The sequence below is a fragment of the Aphelocoma coerulescens genome, chromosome 15, assembly GCF_041296385.1.
Source record: "Aphelocoma coerulescens isolate FSJ_1873_10779 chromosome 15, UR_Acoe_1.0, whole genome shotgun sequence".
In the NCBI taxonomy this organism is placed as follows: Eukaryota; Metazoa; Chordata; class Aves; order Passeriformes; family Corvidae; genus Aphelocoma; species Aphelocoma coerulescens.
The window spans coordinates 7,760,294-7,782,526 of NC_091029.1; the positions used below are offsets into that span (position 1 = coordinate 7,760,294).

At 39.8% G+C, this 22,233-nt stretch overlaps 1 protein-coding gene across 2 annotated transcripts in view; it reads left to right on the top strand.

Moving 5' to 3' along the window:
- The first annotated feature begins 353 nt into the window (after positions 1 to 353).
- The window catches only part of TXNRD2 (thioredoxin reductase 2), a 33,383-nt gene continuing 11,503 nt past the window's right edge, over positions 354 to 22,233 (top strand). Inside the window, exons 1-12 of one of the 2 annotated variants that reach the window (XM_069030648.1) lie at positions 354 to 457; positions 1,674 to 1,739; positions 2,446 to 2,502; positions 3,095 to 3,239; positions 3,558 to 3,632; positions 4,465 to 4,543; positions 5,481 to 5,543; positions 5,905 to 5,975; positions 9,491 to 9,510; positions 9,869 to 9,960; positions 11,268 to 11,442; positions 19,861 to 19,997. In XM_069030648.1, the coding sequence (XP_068886749.1) occupies positions 385 to 457; positions 1,674 to 1,739; positions 2,446 to 2,502; positions 3,095 to 3,239; positions 3,558 to 3,632; positions 4,465 to 4,543; positions 5,481 to 5,543; positions 5,905 to 5,975; positions 9,491 to 9,510; positions 9,869 to 9,960; positions 11,268 to 11,442; positions 19,861 to 19,997 (1,053 nt within the window). In that variant the 5' untranslated portion in view covers positions 354 to 384. Of the gene's footprint in view, positions 458 to 1,297; positions 1,313 to 1,673; positions 1,740 to 2,445; positions 2,503 to 3,094; positions 3,240 to 3,557; positions 3,633 to 4,464; positions 4,544 to 5,480; positions 5,544 to 5,904; positions 5,976 to 9,490; positions 9,511 to 9,868; positions 9,961 to 11,267; positions 11,443 to 19,860; positions 19,998 to 22,233 lie in introns of those variants that run through there. The other variant, XM_069030649.1, reaches the window with a different exon arrangement.

Genomic DNA, 22,233 nt, shown 5'->3' on the forward strand with positions numbered 1-22,233 from the left:
AACTAAAACACACGAAGTTTTACCTCAAAAGAGCTTTACGTTGGGGATGGCAGAGCACTGGACTGCCCAGAGAGGTCGTGCAATCATCCCCTCTGGAGACATTCCTAACTACCATTCCACCTGCTCCAGCTGGCCCTGCTTTGTACGGGGGGTTGGACTGGGTGATCTCCAGAGGCCCGTTCCAACCCTAGCGATCCTGTGCCGGTGTGTGTGATGCGCCAGAGCCTGTGCCGGCCTCCTCCAGCCCCGTGAGGGCTCCGGGCCGAGCGCTCCCCTCAGGTGGTTTTGGCGCGGGATCCCCACGGGGGCCTGCCGCCCTCCGCTCAGGCGCTGCGCGGCCACCCCGCAGGGTCCTGGCGGGCGCGGGGCCCTGTGCCGTACAGCATGGCGGCGCTGTGGCGGCGGGGGCGTTCTCCGGCAGTGTCGGGGCTGTGCCGTACGCTCCGAGCGCTCTCAGGTACGCGGTACCCGCGGGGCTCGGGCCCGGCAGCGGCCGCGCCTTCGCCACTCCCCACGAGAAGCGGCTGCCTGCGCTTTCCGACGCCCAAAGCGCCCGGGGAAGGTCCCCCCAGCCTTTCCACCACCCGCGGATGCCGGACTCGAGCGGGTGCTGTGGGATCGGGCCGCCTCTCCGCTCTACCACGAGGCGGGGCGGGCGGCGGCCGCCTCCATCCGTGAGGGCTCTGGCAACCACCGCTACTCCTGTCAGAGCCCGTCCCTTGGCCCCTGGCCCTGAGGGAACCCCGGGCTCAGGGCACGCTGCAGCGGAGTGGGGGCTCCGCAGAGGGGCCGGCGCTGTCCCAAAGGCAGCCAAACCTTTCCTCCGGAATTAGCGCCAAAGGGTCGCGGCCCTCCCCGTCCGCTCGGGGCTGCCAGGGGAAGCCCCCCCGCCCGGGGTCGGATGCTGCATGGGCTCAGTGCCCGCGACGCCTCCGAAAGCAGCAGCGACCCCGTGCCCTCGCTAAAACGAGTCATCGCTCACCTGGGCTGCTCCCGCCGCCTCACACCGCGCCGGGAGCCGGGGCTGTCTGTGCCGGGGCTGGGGCCGTCTGTGCCAGGAGCCGGGGCTGTCTGTGCCGGGGCTGGGGCCGTCTGTGCCAGGAGCCGGGGCTGTCTGTGCCGGGGCTGGGGCCGTCTGTGCCGGGAGCCGGGGCTCTCTGTGCCGAGGCCGGGGCTCTCTGTGCTGGGGCCGGGGCTCTCTGTGCCGGGGCCGGGGCTCTCTGTGCCGAGGCCGGTCTCTGCCGAGGCCGAAGTGGCAGCAGGGGCCAGCTTCTCCTCTGACCGCACCCGACGGCCCGGCAAAACACACACGGTACATAAAGCTTTGCGTCCGATAAGGTGATCCGGGGAAAAATATTTGTGTAGAACTGGCTGCTGTAATGCAGAGACCTGAACTGGATTTCGGTTGCATCAGTTATGAGTCTCTTGGGACATTGTGTAAAAATCGAATCTGTTTTCTCACTTCGTTGGAATTACTTTATTTTCTGTATCTTATTTACAAAACCAGAGTGGACAGTTTAATAAAAAAACCCACAGTGCTAGAATAAAGTGAAGAAAACCCAAATCAGCAATAATCAGTTGTAAAAATAGGTGTACTCTGATATTGTCCTTCTTACATACCTCTCCCATCTTCCTTGTCTCTTTCTTTTCCTTCTTTTTTCACGTCTTCACAGGAAAGAATGAGTATGATCTTCTGGTCATTGGCGGAGGGTCTGGAGGCCTTGCTTGTGCAAAAGAAGGTTTGTATGCATAAATAACTAACAGAAGCTTTGGTTTAGCTTCAGTGGGGTTTAGGGAAACTAAGGGAAGTGCTACTGATAATCCTAAAGCTTTTTAAGAAGCATAGTACGCTCCAGTACCTGCACATTAATCATTAACTTAGCTCCATACCTCTAATCTGCAAACTAATTCACACCCTCAGGTGGTGTAATCTTGTTTAGCTTTCCTCTTAGCCTTCTTAAAAATATTTCTTCTTTTGTTATGGAAAAAACTAATAAGCTTCCATTTCACTGTTATAAAAGTGTGCAGAGTACCTCCACAGATACTGTATTTTTTTTTTTAATACTATTTCTCATTTATGTGTTAAAACAACAATCCTTTCAAACTGTTTCCAAGAGCTGTTTAACTGCTGTAGAGAACCTTGCCCCTATGTATGTCAGGGTAACATGTTCGACAACCCACAGTGTTCTTAAACATCTCATTTGAGGTCAGGTTGCATTTTTAGGGTCAGTGGAAGCTGGAGGCCCCTGTCTGGGTTACTAAGTGTCTTCCAGAGAACTTGCTGACTATACAGGCAGGTTGATACCTGGTCTGGTATCTTGAGTTAGACAGAAAAAACACCAGCTGTCATCTCCTGTGTCTTATCTGTATCTATGCTACTAAAAATATTTATGTTTGTGTGTTTCTCCTTCCTCTAAATATCTTACCTTGCTTCTTTGTTTAAAGCTGCTCAGTTTGGAAGAAAAGTGGCTGTTCTGGATTATGTTGAACCTTCCCCACGAGGTATGGAAGAGAAATACTAGGGTAATAATTGGAAATGCATATAATTCAGTTGCTCAGGTGAGCAGGTTGCTCCAGACAGCAAAGTGTCCAAAGCCACACTGCCTGCTTTGCTTGGAGTAAAAGTCCTTAAGTCCCGCTTGTTCTACAGCTCGTTCTCTCCAAGATGAACCAGCTCTGCCTGCTCCCCTGCACATTAAGCTTGTTAGCAGTGTTTGACACTACCATTTGTAGTAGACTTTGGAGTTAAAAAGTGAGAATATTCCCCCTGTCAAAATGTTATTTACAATTTCTAAAAATTACAAATTGTGTCATGTTGAGGCTCCTCATGTACAATATATAAAATGAGATCTGCAAACATGGATGTTTAGTAACTGGATCTCCTGAGCTCTGAGATGGTTTGAATTTCAGAAGAAAAATATACAGAGATGGTTTTTATCAAAGCAAATGACCATAAACAAAGTTAGAAACTGATCTGTAGGAGATAGTAAACGGTCTTGTTACAGAACATTTTACCTACCATGTACCCAACTGCATTGTTACACTAATCTGATGCATTTACTTCTTTTTTCTTTTCTCCTTTTTTTGTCCCAAGGAACCACATGGGGACTTGGTGGAACTTGTGTGAATGTTGGCTGCATTCCTAAAAAGCTTATGCATCAAGCAGCCCTTTTAGGGAGTGCACTTAAAGATGCCCAACACTATGGCTGGAACATATCCCAACCTGTTCATCATACCTGGTAAAGACTTTTGCCCATCTCCACTCCTATGTGCTGCAAATGCATAGCAATAACCTTTTCCCACGTGGTGTTTATAATGGGACAGTTAGGGATGTGAATTTTGCATGGGAAATTTTAGCCTGGTACTTGTTTATAAGCAGAACTAGTTACTGGTTTCTCAGGGCAAAAATTATGTTGATTTGGACTCAATAATTTGCTTTTACAGCAAAAAAATACTGTAGATCATTCCTCATTTTTAGCAATTGCCTATGTCTTTTTGTTGCATAACCTGAATTTGTAATATGATGGTTTCATGTTCAGTTTCTTGTTTTGTGACAGGTCTGTGATGGCACAAGGTGTTCAAAATTATGTGAAATCCTTGAACTGGGGACACAGAGTGCAGCTACAAGACAAGTAAATAAGACTTTGAAGTTCATCTTTCTTCCCACAGTCAAGGAGGTGCTCTTGCCCTTGTAGAATTGCAGAATTGCCTTTGAAGTTTCTATCTAGAGCTAGTATTTTGAGTCTGTAAGTCTGTCCTGCTGAGGACTGTAAGTGGCCTTGTCAATGCAAGTGGTCTCTTCCTCTCCCATTTTCCTTTTCTTTTCTGTGAAATAGTGGTCAACACTGACCATACACGAAAGCTTTCTAGCAGTGTAGTGATGCTCTCTTTAGTCTGGAGAGGTTTTGCATTAATATGAAGCAGCCAATGTTTCTTAAGATACTTTTGATCTTGTCCCCCAAAATTTCTATGCCATACAAATCCACAGCTAGCACTATGTTAGAGCAGCAGATTTTTTTTTTTTTTTTTGCTTTCAGTGAACAAATGATTCCAAGTTTTTCAGCATGTAGTTCTTTTTATAGAGAAATTATATTAATAGAAAATATAACAGGTTCTAGTCTTGTTACTCCTGCTGAGTCCCTTTTGTGTGTTCTCAAATGGGCATGGTATTAGAAATGCTATAGATAATGGAAAATGTCTTTTTTGAAGGTCAATAGCCTGATCTCAGAGTTTGTTTACAAGGTTAGTTACTTTTCTGTATAGAGGAGTTAAGTGTGACACAAGAGTTAAGTAAAAAATTATGATAGAGCTGCAAACAGTCCTATGAAATGAGATTTCTTCCTTTTACTGCTCTATGCCTATTTGCTGCCTTTTTTAGCACTTAAATACAGAAAAAGTAGCTGATTGTATTTCATACCTATTCTTGTTCAGTGTGCACTGCTGATGCTGTTTTCTTCTAAACAGGAAGGTGAAATATTTCAACATAAAAGGGAGTTTTTCTGATCCACATACAGTCCGTGGTTTAACAAAAGCAGGTAAAGAGGTGAGCTGCTGTGGTGATTTCTGCAGGGTTTTTCACGTTGAGCATTTCAGGTTTTCTGGGAGCCACATTGTCCTTTTGCAAATTGCCTTAGGTATTCAGTATTGTTTTGGTGAGTGAGATTTGCATTTTCCACTTAGAGAAGTTGTTTATGAACTTGACTGGTGCCTACTGAGTCCCTGGCCTGACCTGTTAGATGCCATTGCTTTTCTCTGCAGATGGGAATGCTGAGATAAAAGATTTTGGTTTGATTTGGTCAGTTATCCTGATGCTTACAGAAATGTAAATTCTGAGCATTAGGTTGCTCTGAGCTGTTTCCCTCCTTCAGCTGATTTGTAGGGGTGATTAACTTGGTAATACCAAATTGTGTGTGGGAGGCAATTAGTGTGAATGCACAGCTGGGTCACCTAGGAATGGTGGCTATTGCTGCATATTTAACGAGGTCTGAACACCTTTTTAACACCTTTTTGAGGGTAATTGTTTAATGTTACTGGTTAATATCAGCTTGAATATCAGGTTTTTGGGGGAAAGTGCCTAGGATTTTCTGGGAACATTTTCCTTTTGAAGTAGCTTAACTTCAGGCCTGAGAGAATTTACTGTTACTATCTCGTTTTATCCTGACCAGAAATTGATTGTAAAACGTTGCCATTTGTGCATAACTATTGCTTCCAAGTAGTCATCAAAGTCTTGCTCAATGTAAGAACAATTGCAAGGGTAATATTAAAATAAAACCTGGTAAAGAATGGCTAGGAGAAACTCTTGCATGTATTAATTTTATCTCCGTTCTTTTTTTTTAATGCATTGCTGATTATTATGTCATGTAAATAGCAGATGGTAGTGCCAGCTTTCTCATTTATCACTCATTTGTACATAGATGAAATCCAAAGACAGAAAAAAGGATTGCAAATGCTTGATTTTGACTTTTTAATTTTTTTTGTAGACTATTGTTACTGCAGATAATATTGTCATTGCTACTGGAGGAAGACCAAAATATCCTACACATGTAAGTTACCCTTCCATTTGACAGCTCCAGTGCTTTGCTGGTTGAGTTGCAGAATACAATGAAGGAGGATAAAGAATGTAAAAATAAAGCAACATATGAGTGATTTTTGACTTGTGTCACACAAAAAATTTTCTTTATATAAAGAATGGCTTTTTAGAAAAACATTTCCATAGAAAACAGTTTGCTCCAATTTAGTATGTGGATGTTGCTCAGAGCTGTAGGATAATTCAGGTTGGAAGTGGGGAGCCCCAGATATATTCCCCTTGGTCTGCTGGCTATACTACAGCCAACACACCCCAAATTGCTATTAGCTTTTTTTGCTGACAGGATTTGCATTGTAGATTCAACTGTGTGATCATAGATTGCAGGTGCACTGGAGCATGGAATCACAAGTGATGATCTGTTCTGGTTAAAAGAGTCTCCTGGAAAAACGTGAGTTACCTTACCATGGCTGTAATAGGTGCTGGCATTCCTACCTTTTCTATATGGCAAGGTGAAAAATGTTCAAAATTGCCTTTTATACACCAATTTTTCTTCTGTTTTCCTTCTGAAATGTGCTTTGCATTGCATCAATATCATGCTACCAACCTTCATTAGTAACCCATAGATCTTCCCCCTCCTCCTCTTCTGAAATTCCCTTCTAAAATCAAATTACATACGCACTTTGACCGTGGTCGGTTGTGCTGTAGCGGTTACACCCCAAATCACAAGAGGGCAGCATGAACTCACCCAGGGGCTGCTCAGTCGCTGTTCCTCGCCACGCGGGTGTGAAAGTGTTCCTACATTAGGGGAGAAACTCCAGCATAATTTTGCTTTCTCCTAAGCTGTGGCAGTTCTGATAACAAAAGAAAATATGATGAGACATTTGGGTTACTTTTGCCATTTCTTTTTCTTTGGAAGCTATTGTTTTACTGAGATATTAAAACACTGGTTTTAATGGAAATACTAAGATACCATAGTTGTTTTTTACAGCACATAGCACAGTAAGATTCTGAGTAAACTCTAAACTACAGAGCAATGTTCTGATGAAAATAATTGTGATAGGAAATGCAGATTTGCTAGCATGAAAGTCAGATAATGCTATTTTTTTTGTTGTCTCTATGGAGAAATTCTAGAAAAAGCAAAAGACTTCAAACTATAATGCTGGTGTTTTTGCAAAGAAACCATAGTTGCCATTCATGGCAGTGACTTTCTGCTATAAAAAATGCACTGGGTTAAGCTAAACATCAAATAGATAAATGAGGCTTCTTAGTACAGTTTTAACAAGAAAGTAAATTTGCTGTTGTTTGTAGTGTATCAGTTACCTCTTGAATTTCAAAAACATGATTTATGCGAGGAAATCATTTTTAAGAAAAGCAACACCCACACCAACACCCCCCCCCAAAAAAAACCCAAACCAAAATATAAGATTTATCCTTGTAAGATATTTTTGTGAAAATGTGGCTTTTGTCCAGTTGCTGCTAATGCAAGTTGTAACAGTGTAATGTGGGAGTCTAGTGTTTATATGTTGCATTCCTGAGATTTAGTCAAAATAAGCCTGCAGGGGCTTACAGTAGCATTTCTGTGCTTTATCAGGCTATGTCTTAGTAAATGAAGGAGGGAGTTGTTAAAGGTTTGTTTCTGTCGGATTTGTTTCTATTATAAATATTCCCAAGGTTCAGTTTAACACCTTTTGTTTTTAGTCTGAGCTGTGTTGTACTTACTCTTTCTTTTCTCCCTTTCCAAATGTACATATCTCAGCTACAAATTACATGCCTGGAGGTTATAGAACTGTCAGTCCTGCAGTTATTCATATTTAAAAAAAAAAAAAAAGGTAAACCATTAACCACCTTAAAAGTCCCTTAGATATACAAACATGGGGAAGAAACTCTCACTACTGAGATGAAGGGTTTTGACAGAGTGACTTAGAAAAGATGCCTTGAAATGTGTTGAGAATGAGTGAGAGATTGAGCAGGTGTGAACAAGGTTAGGTTCTGCTTTCCTAACTTTTCTGTTAGACACTGACAATGCCCAGGAACCCCCGGTTTTGTACAAGAAAAGGTGAATAATGTGGGGGTGATGCTATGAATAAGTGCCAGTTGACATCTATTTTTCATCTAATGAAAAAGAAGAGCAAACATATGCCCAAATTACAGAAATTCTCATTCTTTTCCCTGTGTGATTTCTTATCCCTCCAACAGATATTTCTTTATGGGCAGCATGTGGCTTTTTACAGCACTTCCCAGGAGGTGCATGCTAATGAGGGAGTGATCATCCATTCACAGATGAATCAGATACCCTAATGCTGGAAAAATTATTTCCCATTATGTTAAATTGTTTGCCAAACATAAACCCCAGACTAGCAGATTTTAATCGCCTTAACTCAACCTATTTTCTGTACACCTTCAGAAGTTGTATGTTTTTATTGTAGGATAGGGAGATGTTATCTGGGGCTTTTTGTGAGAAAACATGTGTTGTACTGACTGTGCAGTCCCTGGGGCTCACGGAGCTGCAGCCTCCATGTCTGCACTCCTCAGAAGTTTAAAAGCATTGCTGTTAGAACTGGGAGATGCTGCAGATTGGTTTAGGGTAAGGCATAGGCCACAGGCCCATTCAAAAACTTAACAAAATACTTTGTTGTCAGTGGAAATACTGTTTGGGATGCATCTCCAAACTGTGAGATTTTAACAAGTCTGCGTAACACACGAACAGCAAAGGAGTACAAGTGCAGCATGTGCAGTAGCTGAGTATTAATGGCTGCCTGGCTGGGCCTGCAGCCTGCAGAACAGAGACTGAGCATTCTGCCTTTTGTACCCAGCAAATGTAGGGAACTGAGGATGTCGTCAGGAGAGAGAGACAACGGCTGCAGTGTAAGGGGCAACTGGGGACAGACATGGAAACTTCTGTGCTGGAGAGCTGATACACCTCATAAACTGAAAGTGTTGATGGGCCATTTCAATTATATTCTTGATTGAAAGGGTGTGAAATATTGAGAGAGATGGGAGCTGGAGTTTTATTGAAGAACTAAAGTGGATGTATTTGGTAAACACCAGTCTAAGTAAATCTATTAAAACCCATTTTCTATAATAGCATACTCAAATGTTTGAAGATAGGAAGGGCAAATATTTGGCATTTGGAAAAATACGATGATTAAAAAGCAGATGGTTATAAATCAAAATGAAATTTAGCAGTGAATAAAATCTTATATTGGGAACTGTAATCTACTTGATAGGAAGACATAATCTAATTGATAGACCATCCCCATGTGCTGAAAGATGAGCTGTCAGGGAAGAAGATCAGCCTGGCTGAATAGAGAGTTTTAGCTGGAACTCAGGAGAAAAAGGAGTGTTTATGCCTCTGGGAGAAGAGGGAGGACTGCAAGGATGCCATGAGGTTGTGCAGGGAGAAAATTGGAGGGGCCAAAACCCAATTAGAACTTAATCTGGCTACTGCTGTAAAAGGCAATAAAAATGTTTCTATAAATACAGAGCAACAAAAGGAAGGCTCAGGGGAATCCCTATACTTTATTGGATGCAGGGCGGGGGGAGAAGCACAGTAATAAAGGATAAGGAAAAGGCTGAGTTACTTAATGCCTTCTTTGCTTTAGTCCTTAATATTAAGAGCAGTTGTTCTCTGGGTACCCAACCCCTGAGCTGAAAGATGGGGACAGGGAGCAGAATGAAGCCCCCATAAATCATGAGGAATTGGTTAGAAACCTGGTACACTACTTGGACATGCACAAATCCATGGGGCCGGATGGGATCCACCCAAGGGTGCTGAGGGAGCTGGTGGAAGAGCTCACTGAGCCATCATTTACCAGCAGTCCTGGCTCATTGGGGGGTCCCAGCTGACTGGAAGATGGCAAATGTGACACCCACATCAGCAACTGGTTTTTTTTTTTTTGGTTGTGCAAGAATATGCACAAGCTCATTCTACTGCTTTATTCTTTTCTTCTTTTTATGTGACAGGTTGGTTGTTGGAGCCAGTTGTATCCTTTGAAAAGCTTGTGATGATCTATGATTATAAGTAGCATAGCTGTCTTTCCTGTGAAAGTTCAGTTTTCAGAATTCCTTTGCTCATTGGTAGGAGAATAGTAATAGTTTTCTATGCAGTAGTGTCATGGAAATTAAGATCAGCAGAGGATAAATTCTCAGGATCTTAAATCCAGTGTTAACTATGTTAACTATAAGACTTCCAAGTTTTATTCTATGTACAAAAACAAGCTAAAGATGTCTGTGTGAGGAGAACTTGGTATCTCCAAGTAAAAAGCCCACTTGTATACTACTCTTACATATTGTGTTTATACAAAATTATTGTTTATATTTGCTTAACTGGTGTGTCACCAGATGTTTCCCTGGAGTGTGCTGGTTTTCTAACAGGCATTGGATTGGACACTACAGTCATGATGAGAAGTATCCCACTTCGTGGGTTTGATCAGGCAAGTACAGAATATCTTACATCTCCTTATTTAGCAAATAAATTAAAAGATAGATTTGATTATTTTTATCTCCTAAAGAAAAAGTGTTGTTTGCTTCTCCAAACATTTCCTAGTACTCGCACAATTTTTGAGGTGGGAGTATTGTTGCTTAAGTGGCAGGGACAAACACCACTTTTGGTAGTGACACTAGTGACAGCTCCTGGTTGTATGTCACACTCTCCCACTTTGGACTGGCTTCCCTAAAACTAGCAGCTTGTATGCTTTAAAACTGGTGGCATGTGTTTGCAAAACACTGTATAAGAATAATTATTGGGATTTACACTCCTCATTGAAGAAATCTACCCCTGTAACAGCACAAGATCTGAGCATTCAGGGAATCGTGTGTGTGTGTGGCACTTGGTCAAACACTTACAGTAGGGTTTGCTCTGAGAACTTGATCCTCTGTAGGCAGGAAGAGCACAATGGCCATACCAAAGCAGATAAAGTATTAATGGAGATAAAATAATTATGTCCAGTCTGCAGCCACATTGAGTCTGATGGAAACTGATTAGTGAGCTCTCACGTTTCTGAAGAGACAGAACCCTGCTGTTGCCTTCATATTAGTTAATATCAACTTTGAAAATAAAGTTTTGTAAGCTGAGAGAGCTTGTGTGTAGTTGTTCTATGTGAGTGGTTTTGTAATAACATCCTTTAAGTAATAAACATACTCTGGCAAGGTGAAACCTGAGTTCCTGCGGTCAAGAGCACTGACGTCTTTGAATAAACCTGTTGATGCCACACTTTACTACTTGAGTGTGGTGTGGCATTATTTCAAACAGGCTCTTAGGAAAAAGTATTATTTCTTTTTTTTTTGCAGTAGAACTTTCCATGAAACCTTAGTGATTCATAGTCATTGCAGAGAAATGTCAGGTGTTATGGCAAAGGGGAATATTTATCTCCCACTGATTTATGAAAGTATTTAATTTTCATCAAACTACAAGAAAATGGTAATTATGGTAATAGTAAATTGAATATGCTCAAGATTGTGTAAACAAATGCTTTAAAAGCAACAGTTTTATTAATATACTGTTTTATTTTTTTGGAAAATAATTTGTGTATTCAGATGTAGGTGCCTCTTGGAATGGAATTGCAGGTCACAGTGGCTCCCTAAATTACTGTGTGTTAGCAATGCATAGTAACTAAGTGATAAAGACTGTTTGAAATGCACAAGGTATTTACTGAGGTTTCCTGAACCCAGCTGAAGGAGGGGTTTACATTAAAAAGGTCATATATCTAAGAAAAAACAAATTTGTTTCACTACTCAACAGCAAATGGCTTCTTTAGTAACTGAGCACATGGAATCTTACGGCACAAAATTTTTAAAGAGATGTTTCCCAACTAAAGTTGAAAAACTGAAGAGCAACAGATTGCAAGTCACTTGGAAAAATGCTGACCTGAACACAGAAGAAACAGATTCTTTCGACACAGTTATGTGGGCAATAGGTAAATATGATTATCTTAATATTTCTTTGCAATGCTTTCCATTCTGAAAATGAAGTCACTTCATCATGGGGTCAAACAGCTCCCCTCTCCCCCCTATATATTAAATATTTAATGACTTAAACATTGATAGTTGTTAAATTCTTTTGTTGCGTGCCTGACTTGTTCATTTACAGTCTAAAAACACATTAATGTAACAGTGAATGGAAGAAGAACTACTTTTGCATGAGCTGCAATAAATAGGAGACCATCTAGTCTTCCTCACTTTTACTAGAGTAAGAACATGAATTCCAGCAAGCTCTGTGTTGCAGGTAGTGTTCTCTCTTAAGTCCATACTCTAGAGTGATTCATGAAGCTCTCCACTATAACTGCATATTTATCCTGTTTAAGAGGCTACCATTTCTTCTAGGATTTTTTCTAAACTGTGCTGTTTAAGTTTGTTACTGCAGCCATCATCCAATTCAGAGAAAGAGAAGTAACTGTCTCTAAAAATCCAAGCTTATTGCAGGGAACCTTGAAACTCTATAGCTTTTTGAAATCTGGTTAGGGACTTTCATGTATCTCAGACCCCTTGGAACTGACATACGACGACTAAGAGTAAATCAGTTTAAGAGAATGGTAGACAAATGTCTATGAGCATAATCACCAGAAATGGGAATTAAATCTGGGGTTTGCCTCCTTCAAGACAAATGCTACTTCCTGCGAGGACTAACACACTAAGTGATATATGGTACAAGGCTCCAGACCACAGGAATGAAAATATCCCTTGGGTGTTGCCTCCCTAAGCTGCTCATTTGTTGCTGTTACGAGTCTGTGCTCAGTTCCTGTGTTGGTTCAGATGGGCTGTAAGCCCACCAGAGTAGGAGACCTCTTGTCTTTTGTGCTTATAAAGCTTTGTGAATATCTGGAATTCTAGATAATAATGCATGACTAAAGGTAGTAGTGGTATTTGGCAGGCAGATGATATCTGGCAAACAAAGTAAATCAGCTTAAACATACTGCCCAAGAAATGTTTTGATGCAGACGAATAATCAGTTTTACTAACAGCTTTAGCAATCCCCTTGACTAACTTCATTTTTATATTCTTTTTATCTGGCCACTACTGTTTTAGAGTAGTGGGGATGCATTACTCTTTCATCTGTTTATAACATGAATTTAAATTTTTGTGGTTGTAGAATAGATCCATTACAGGATCAGAAACAGATCATTTACAGCATTTAGTATTTTGCCCAGTGGACTTAGTCTATTGTCCAGTTGTTCCATTTCCCTGGTTAAGTCAGGTTTATATCTTCCTAATACCCCAAACAGAGAGCAGGTTGTGCATTGTGACAAATGTTTTCTTTTCCTTTCTGTAACTACTACTCTCTTAGAAGTGCATTGGGCTCTACAAATTGTGGAAACAGCCTATAATAATGGATTATTCTCATCAGAACCAATCAAACAGACTAGTGCTTGCCAAGAGCAAAAAAAGCTCATGCTATCTGGACACGTGACAATCCTAAAAACTGTAGAATAATATTTATGAGGTGAGATGAAAATGTTCCCAAAAAGTGGGTTTCTAAATGCTGTATTTGATTTTTCTTAAGCTTTCTGGTAAAAAACCCAACCCATCCTGTGGTTCGATGAAAAGTACACTGAGTTGGAGACACACATGTCAAATGTCAAATCAATTTGTTTACTTTTGTCTAAGATGGAAAAAAGAGTTATTAAGTTAGAATAATAATAAAAAATCTTGGTTTGCTGTTAATTATAATGGGATAAGGTTGCATGATAGACTATTGCAATCCAGTTGTAACATGAGTTTGCTCACTATTTCAGTGGAGGAACTACATTTATTACAATTTTTGCCATAGATTTGAGTTACAATCCATATTTAGAAACAGCAAAATGAATAGTTTAAGGATTTTGTGTTGACTTTTTTTAGTGTTCAAATTGGCATTCCACCCTTAAGGATTAAACACATTAACAGTTAAAGTTGGTTAATTGGTGTGCAGTCCATTTGATTCATTGTTTTGCTCTGTATCAACACACCCACACCAGGTGTCTCAGATAATAGGCTGGGAAACTTGGTGGTGTTGAGGATTTCCTGTCTGCAGATGTGCCAGTTACAATACTGATTGAAGCAAGTCAGCTTGTAGAGTTGGTTAAAAAGCAGCTGCTTTTGTTAACTAATTGTAGCCTAAATTATAGTACATATTTCCTTTATTTTTGCCAGTGCATCATGGAATTTTAGTAGGATTTTATGAATAATGTTAAAAACAGTTACTGACAGTGGCACAGTTTAATAAGCTACAGTACTGTCTCTAAATGTCAACCCTTTAAAAAGAAAATTAGATTGTGTTTCTATGAGGAGTCTTGTTTTGCTGTTGGAATGTGTGATTTTCTGCTTGTATGGATAAGCCAATAAAAGCAGGCACAATGCTCTCTTTGTTTTTCTAGCAGCTTTTTTTAACTAGTCAAAATATTTGAGGTGGAAAAAAAAAGAAATCTCATTTTGATACGTTTTAATGTAATTTAAAAGTTTTAATCCTAAGTTTTGTAGGTAACTGTCATGGACCTGTGATACTATATACTGTTACATTCCAACTCAGTGCAAGAGCTTGTTCTTGACCTTTATTTGATTTTTCCAGTTTAGCTCTGTATGTTCCTCTGTCTTACTAGTGCTGTCTTTGACTTTTAGAGAATTCTCCTGAAATGATAAGATTTTGAGGTTTTTTTGTTCAATGTAGAACCAATAAACTTTTACTATTATAAATATATATCTCCCTATATATATCTCCCTGCCCTTAAGGACATACAAAAAGTATTTGTTAGATACCTAATTTACCTGAGCTCCAAAGCAATGGTAAATGTGTGCATGTACAGATTAAATATGGGGTCTTCATCCAAAAGGAGTAGAGATTGTCACCTTTGTAAAGCAGAGCTGCAGGGCAAAGTTGCAGGAGATCAGGCTTTGCAGGGAGGGTTCATTTCAGCTGTTGAAGGGCTGAAACCTGTGGATGGAGTGCAGCAGTTGCAAACAGCTAATATATAAAAGGAATTTGTGGTAAGTAGTATTTCCATGTGAGTTTGCTATAGATGTCAAAAAATCACTGCTGTAACTGAAATTTGATTATTCACAAAATCCTTAGAAAAGATACCAAGTCACTCCATCTCCAGTGGGGTCCAGCTGTCTAGAGGAGCAACACTGCATTGATTACACTAAGCAGATATTTGCAAAATAGCGTAGAATTAGTTTGTCAGAGAATGTGAGGTAGTGTACTTGTAAACTGTAACAAAAAGAGCAATGACCAGCAGCAGATTTTAAGTTTAGCTTTATAAAAAGAGTTTTCTCCCTCATGAGGGCAGTGGAACAACCATTCTCAAATTTCAATGCATTTGTAAGCTTAGAGGATCCTGACTTTGTCTTTCAAATAATATCATCTTTGCTGTAAAAAAGAACTACAGCTCTAGGTCAGTGTAAAGCTGAACAGGTATCAGGTGTTGCACATCATAGGCTATCAAGCACACTGTCCTTTGTGTCAGAGTGGACATTGGGCAGATTTATTTTGTTGTGCAGTAAAATAGAATCCTCACTGTTCAGTATCAGAAAGGGTTAAGTACATAACATTTTTTGTAATAGTTTTCTTCAAGGCTTACAACCAAACCGGTTTGAATTAATAAGGGAAACAAATTTTGTTTGGAGATTTTCTGTGAAAAGTCCCATATGGTAAAATATTGTTGTCAACTCCTGTGAGCACATCTCTGCCAGCCCCTGTAGAAAGGGGAATGGGCCTTAGATTTGTCTTGGCAAACAAAATCTTGCCATCGAGTTTTTAACCTTTGAACCATTCTGTGAAAAATAATGCACCTTGGTTCATCTCAGAGAACTCTTAATGCTAATGTGTTGTGGTTTGCTGAGGCTCTTGGTCTTTGTTCTGAACTTCCCATGTCTCTCTCTTTCTTATTAACGTAAATTCATTACTCTCTTGGTAAGATATGGTTTCTGCAATCCTAATGAAAATTGTCATTCCCGTTATATCAGGCAGTGCTTTTAGGTTTTTTCCCAATATCTAGTTTTAAGGACATTCAGTCAGACTTTATTCAAGAGGGCTATTTTTAATGTACTTTTCCCTTCGTTTGTTTAACCAACCTATAAACATTGAATGTAACCTTTATTTTATGCTACTTACTTTACCAGCCTGTAACTACAAAAATAACTTGTTCGTGTGCTAGGCTATGCCTCTGAATCTGCATGTGAAGAAGGTTGGATTCAGAACTATTTCAGCACTAAGGTGCTATTTGAGTTGATAGGTGATGCTAGTCTTTACCTGAATAATGGTATAAATAGATTAAAAAATGGCAGAAAATTACTCCAAAGGAATTTCTTGGAAACAGTATAATTACAGTTTGTGCAGAATACAGGTTCTGTTCACCCATAAGTGCCAAGGAGATTGAAGCCACCTACCTCACTTGGGAATGGTGGTTGAGTACTGGGTTTTGAGACTGCCAAGCCATCCTTTGAAACCAAACCTTTGGTTAAAGCAAGCTTTGTGTGGGAGAATTAATGTAAGAGTGAACTGTAGATTTCTTCTCAGAAAGTGTTTCCAGCCCACTTCACTTTTTACAGGACCTTGAGAACAAGAGAAGTAGAATTTTAGAAGCCTGTCCCATGCTGTAAGTTTTTTATTTGGTTACATGTCACTTGCAGTTGCTTTTGTTGTTAACTCCAGGTGTGCAGGGGATGGCCATGGCCAGGTTTTTGCACTACAAGCTTTCTGTTGAGAGGACTTCTCTGTGTAAAAATTATTAGCCAGTGCTGCAGGAGAGAGTACAGTGAGCAGCCTTGGCAGAGAGCCAGTTACTGCCCTAGCACTGACTAAGGGCCAGATTTTTTTTCAAATTGTGGCAGGCATTCTGGAGGTTTATCAGTAATGGGTGTAATGTTCAAAAGCATCCTTGTAAAAATGGTGCACACTATCAATGTGATAAAGGTTCTGAACTTTTTTTAACCTTGCTTAATCTTACTCTAGTCAATATTTTCCTGTAATCTGAACAGTAGTTACACTGAATTGGTTTTATTAGTCATTATCAGCTGGTTATGTTTTAGTGAACATCCAGTGGGTTTTAGGGGACACTTGAAGGAGGAAAGATTAGTGGTCTTGAAACTAATTTGGGGGATGTCTCAGGCGCTCAGAACAAAGAGTGCAGAACAGAGAAGAGAGTATTGAGACTGGCAGCACAGACAAGATTTTGATTAAGGTCTGACTGAGGTCAGACTGGATAAAGTTAGAAAATGATGCGTCAAAATGCCAATGTATAGGGAAGAAGTGGAAAATACTATTGGGCTTGAGCTTTATTCCAGAAAAACTATCCTGTCACCCAGAAGGATCCTCACAGTGGCCATCTACAATAAAACGCACGGTTGGCTCCAATTTGGATTTTTCAAATGTTGAGAGGCAAACAGGCATTCCAGTTTCTGTGGTTAAGAAACTCTGGAAGACCCATTATAAAATTCTGCTGTCAGCTGCAGTTTATCACCCTGGGAAATCTTACTGGATGCAAGAGTATGCTATCACTCATTTACCACTGCTACTTACCTGACTGTGCCTATTCCTCTGGCTTCTTCAGAGTTTAACTGCTTCAGTCTCCACTGTTGATGGTCCTGCACCTAAAGGTCACAGCAGCCTGATACTTCTTCCCTTGTTCTGTGTGCAGGTGTGATTACCAGAGGCCCTGGGTGATGGGGCACAAATGCCACATCACAACACAGCCAGCCTGGCCAGTGTCTGTAATGGGAGCTTCAACCACTCTCCTGTCACTCCCTGCAGCTAAACTGGCTAGCAGCCCCTTTAGGAAGCCATGTTGTTGGATTTTACAAAAACAAATCAAAAGTTGTTTTTTTCTTTTAAAGTTAAAAGCAAATGGGGACAGGCACTGAAAGCAGGGTTCTGTGTGGTTTTCACAGCTGGGTGGTAAGTGTATGGGTCTATGAAAGATGAGATTATGGTCTGCTATTCGAAGTGCAGGAGGCAGGTAACCTTTTCAAGGGTCAGATTTGAGTTGCACCTTTCTGCTAGATGTCTGGCATATTATTTTGCTGGTTTGAATGAAAGCTAAATGTCATCTTATGTCATATACAATCATACGCTCCTGTTCTTTGGCAATTTCAGGACATCTTCAAACTAAAAGCCATGTGCTGATTTTAGGCAAAGGGTGGGTTTGTGTGCCTGGCAGGATTTGGGATCTTAGAAATAAGCTGTGAAGTCATGCTTTCCTGAATTTGTAAATGTGAAAAAATTAGGAGTTATGGGTATGAAATGAAAGTCCTACTGAGAAGTGGTGAGAATTGATTCTATAGTAATAAACAAATGTTGGGAAATACCAGAATTCCCTGAATTTGGCACTATAACCTACCAAGACATGCTGTATAATAATGAGCCTGAGCTACTGAATTTGAGATGAAGCAAGATCAGTAAGTATAAATCTGGTTGATGGAGGTGAACCTGCACGGGGCTAAAGGCCAATAAAGCTTCAGTTCAGTGTTTTAAAATTTTGGTTTTGCTTTCAGAAATAATAGTTAGGCAGTAAAATTGAGAGAGAGACTTCACTGTGAGAAGCAGCTCATTTTTTTGTAACTCTTAACTATTAATACCAGGCTGTACATGTGTTAAAATAGACTGGAATGGAAAGGTTAAGTGTTATCCTGCAGATTTGATAGACTCAACTGTTGTTGTCACAGGTCTTTAAATTACTCTATTGACAGTTTTTCTTTTTTTCCTCTTTTAGTGCCTGCCATTGCGTGCTAAGTTTTCTCTTGGCTCTGCCTGGCAGGAAAAAGGGGAAACTAGAAAACCCCATTAGTTGTCCATTTGCAGAATACCCAGGCTTTACTCTCAATACACAAAGAAATACAACGGTAGGAAGTTGTTTCACATCCGAGCCAAGATAAGGTCCTGGAGGTTTATTATTTTTGTTGCCTGATAGCATCAGGACTGGGGAGCAGGGGGCAGAGAAGGAACAGCAGATCAGCATCCCATGGGGACAACAGAAGGGAAGACAGACAGATAGCCAAGTGCCGACAGCTTCAGTCAGTACTCCCAGAGGAAGTGTTGGTTTCACCAGATGAAATTAATACACAGAAGTCTTTACAGAGGCATTCAGATGTGACATTGTTTGAGGGGCCTGGCTATATGGCAGATGTATAAGGCAGTGAATCATATGTTTACATATAATTAGGTCTGTATTGACAAGCCAGGTTTTCCTTTTGTTTAATAATTTCCTACCTTAACATCAAAGAGGTTGTTTTTATAATGAAAACACATTTCCCTTTTTGTTTTGCTTTGCTATAGCTCTGTATTATCATCAAATGCAAATCACAGCTCACACAAAGAAGACCTGTATGTGTAGATATATCCATATTCATTTAAAGCCTCTAAAACAGATACAATGTTATAAAATTTCCTTAATTTGGATATATTCAGGTAATTTTTTTTCTATGTGATCCTGTGTAGCCTTAAAAATTTTGTGAGTACCTCATAATTTCACTGTGCTTATTAACTTTCAAACAAGTTAGATAAGCTTTAAGATTCTGATTTCTGGGTCAGGAATTGCTTCCTTAGATACTTTATAGAAAGCTCAGTGTAATGCTATTAAGACTTTGGTGATCTAAGGGGTAACTGTGCAGAAAACTACAAAAATATGTTTTTAAAATATGAGATAATTTGATATCATTGGAATAGGAAGCTGTAATAAAATCTGGGCTTGGTTGGATTTGCCTCATTTGTTTTTAAATACATTTGAAATAATGTTTCTAAACTCTAGAGAAATAGCTCAAGTACAGTTTGAGATAACTAAATCAGCATTAAGGACTTGAGAGTAAAGTTGATAAAATTTTTCATCTAAGCTGAGGGAACTAAAAATGTTTTAAGATAAGTATATTCAGATTACAAGAAACAAGGACTTCAGGAATGTTTAACACTGAACAGCATTATTAATAATTTTTATCCAAAAAACATACACAACACACTGTTGGCAATGAGTGCCATTCAGTTAATGTTTATTGGAAATTTTCAGTGTAGAAGTTGCTTAGTTTTTATATATATATTTGTGCTACATTAGGAAACTGAATTTAGAATGTTCAATAACTATGAAGTCGTGTGTATTTTGCACTTTTTCCAGTGGGTGTTGTCCTCCATATTTAAAAAGGATAACCCTCTGAAGTCTGAGCAAAGGCAATAATGATCGAGCTCCTTTCACACAGAGTGTCATATCCATACTTTCCGCCCCTGCAGCTTTTATAAGTTTTGTCATGTTTCTGCTTGGACTGTCAAATAGCATGAAGTTCTTGGAGACCCACAGTGGAGGATGCCAGCTTTTTAGATTAACACTGCTGAAGTTTTTCAACAGCTTTTACTTCATTTTCTTTATTTTTTTCTTAAGGCCGAATCCCTGACACCAAAACTCTCAATTTGGACACAGTTGGAGTGAAAACTGATTCTGAAACTGGAAAGATTATTGTTGATGCCAGTGAAGCTACTTCTGTTCCTCACATTTATGCAATTGGAGACATAACAGAGGTACTGAGTCTACATAAACTATTTTACAATAACAGGAAGCCAACTTTGTTCCTGACTAATAACTAGTCCCCAGATGTCGTCATGCTCTAGCATATATCTTAGTGTTTTGCACTTTTTCACTTGGCAGACCTGGAGTGTTTATGCCAGCCACCTGGGCCAGTAATTTCCTTCACAGAGATCCTGTGAAGTATCTCAGCATGAGAGATTACTGCTGATGTTTATCAGGGAATGCATCATTGGTCACAGGCTAATAATGATGTCTTTATCACTTCAATTATCTTTCTAATAATGTTTTTATCACTTTTGACATATGACTTCATACTGCCTGTGAATGCTGAGTTAAAGTAGTTCTTACCTTCTGTAGCTGAATACATTTACTGGGAATGACCGTGACAAGTTCTGTGATTGCATTTGGAGTATTTTGGGTGTTAACAGAGACTAATCACAAAACAGCTTTTTAGCTCTCTGATGCAAAATGCTTCTGACAAAAGTTCCTTCCTCTAGAATAAGAAAAAGGAATTGCTGGAAATACTGAATGCATTTGACTTTTGCTCATGATTCATGAATGATTATACCAAATAAACATGAGGGGTGTGGGGTTTTGTTTGGGTTTTTTTTCTTGTTTTATAAGGAGGGGACATTATAACTTAAGCAAAATAATTTACTTGTTAGAGAGATAAAACCAGATTCTATGGCCTTATTCTAGTGCTATTGATAATCTATAGTCATATATGGCAAGGATATCTTGTTATGATAAATGTGCACTTAAATACCTTCAATCTGCCAATTTTCATTCTACGTAAGAGCTCAGATTATCTATTGTAAGTTGGGCATCTTCAAATATGTTGACTACATAAAAAATGTTAGTCTGGATTCTGAACTGTAGATTTACAGGGGAATGTTGTCATCATCTGTCCGCTGTGCCTGCAAAATTTGGGCAATATGTAGAATACAGAGGCTGGGCATTGCAGGATGCAGAGTTCTCTCACCTGTTACTGTACCTTATGGAATTGAGGTCTTCCTATCAAGATTGTTTTTCATATAGTGCAGGCATCTGCTTTACAAGTCTGGTAAAGCTAAATACTGTAACAATATCCAAACACTATATATAGTATAATTTTAGAGAAATTTAAAAGATTTCTCATTCTGCCATGTTTAAAATATTTTAAAAGTCTCTCAAATGTATAAACCCTACAGGTGCTTTTAGTTTCTGAAGAGATGTAATGGGTTAGATGATGACTTGGGAATAGCCCTGCAAATTTCTGGTTGGACTCTGGAGCTGCCAGAGACACTTAAATCTCATAAATCTGCTGACCACTCCTGACCTCTTCCCTCTGTGTAGACATGTGTTTCTTCCTGTCTGTCTCCATCTTCATTTGAAGGATTTGCCATTTCCTTTTAAATTGTGTTAAAACTCTTTCCTTCTCAGGTATTCTCCTTTTTTTTCCCTCCCCTATTCTACACAACTTCTGTCCTGTTGTCCTGTCCAGTCACTCAGAGCTTTGGGATTTTGTAGAGTTCCTCTCCTTTCTTCTCATTTCACATGCAGATTCCCTCTGTATTTGTCACTTCTTGCCCTGGGATATTTCCTAAAGTCCACTTTCTGCTCACAACAACCTCCTACACCTGCTTATTCCTGATACATATGCCTTGGCTGGGCCTCCTGCTTTCCAAAATTTTCTTTTTAATTCCATCCAAGAAGCAGTTGTTAGAGGCAATGCTGGCAGGGCTTAGATTCTCTTGCTTATTTTGCTGCCAATCTGCAGTGTTATTTTGGGCAAGTAATTTCCTTTTGGATGCTTTTTGTCTTCTGCCCTTTGAGGATTTAGTTAAATAAGAAATATAAATTTGGAGGCAGGATGCTCTCCTCTTTCATACCCTGGATCTAAAAAATCATGTCTTCATTTATTTGTCGTTTTCATTTTGTTGTTAAAACTTGGATTTCCTTTTCCTGCTTTTGTCCTTATTAGTGCAGATTTTTGAACTTGAGTGGTTCAATAGACACTTCTAAATATAAGTGTTAACAACACAGTTCTGCGCTGTGTCCAGTGTACAATTGAGGGAGAAAATGAAAAAGTTAAGTCAGTGCTCTGCAGAAATATTCCCTTAAGCTTTTATCTGCATATTGGCTCAATGCAGGGAATTAAAGAGATTGTCATATAGTACTCATACATTCAAGTGTTTAGAGATAAAAAGAATTACTGCTGCTATCTTATCTGACTTCAGCACAATGTAA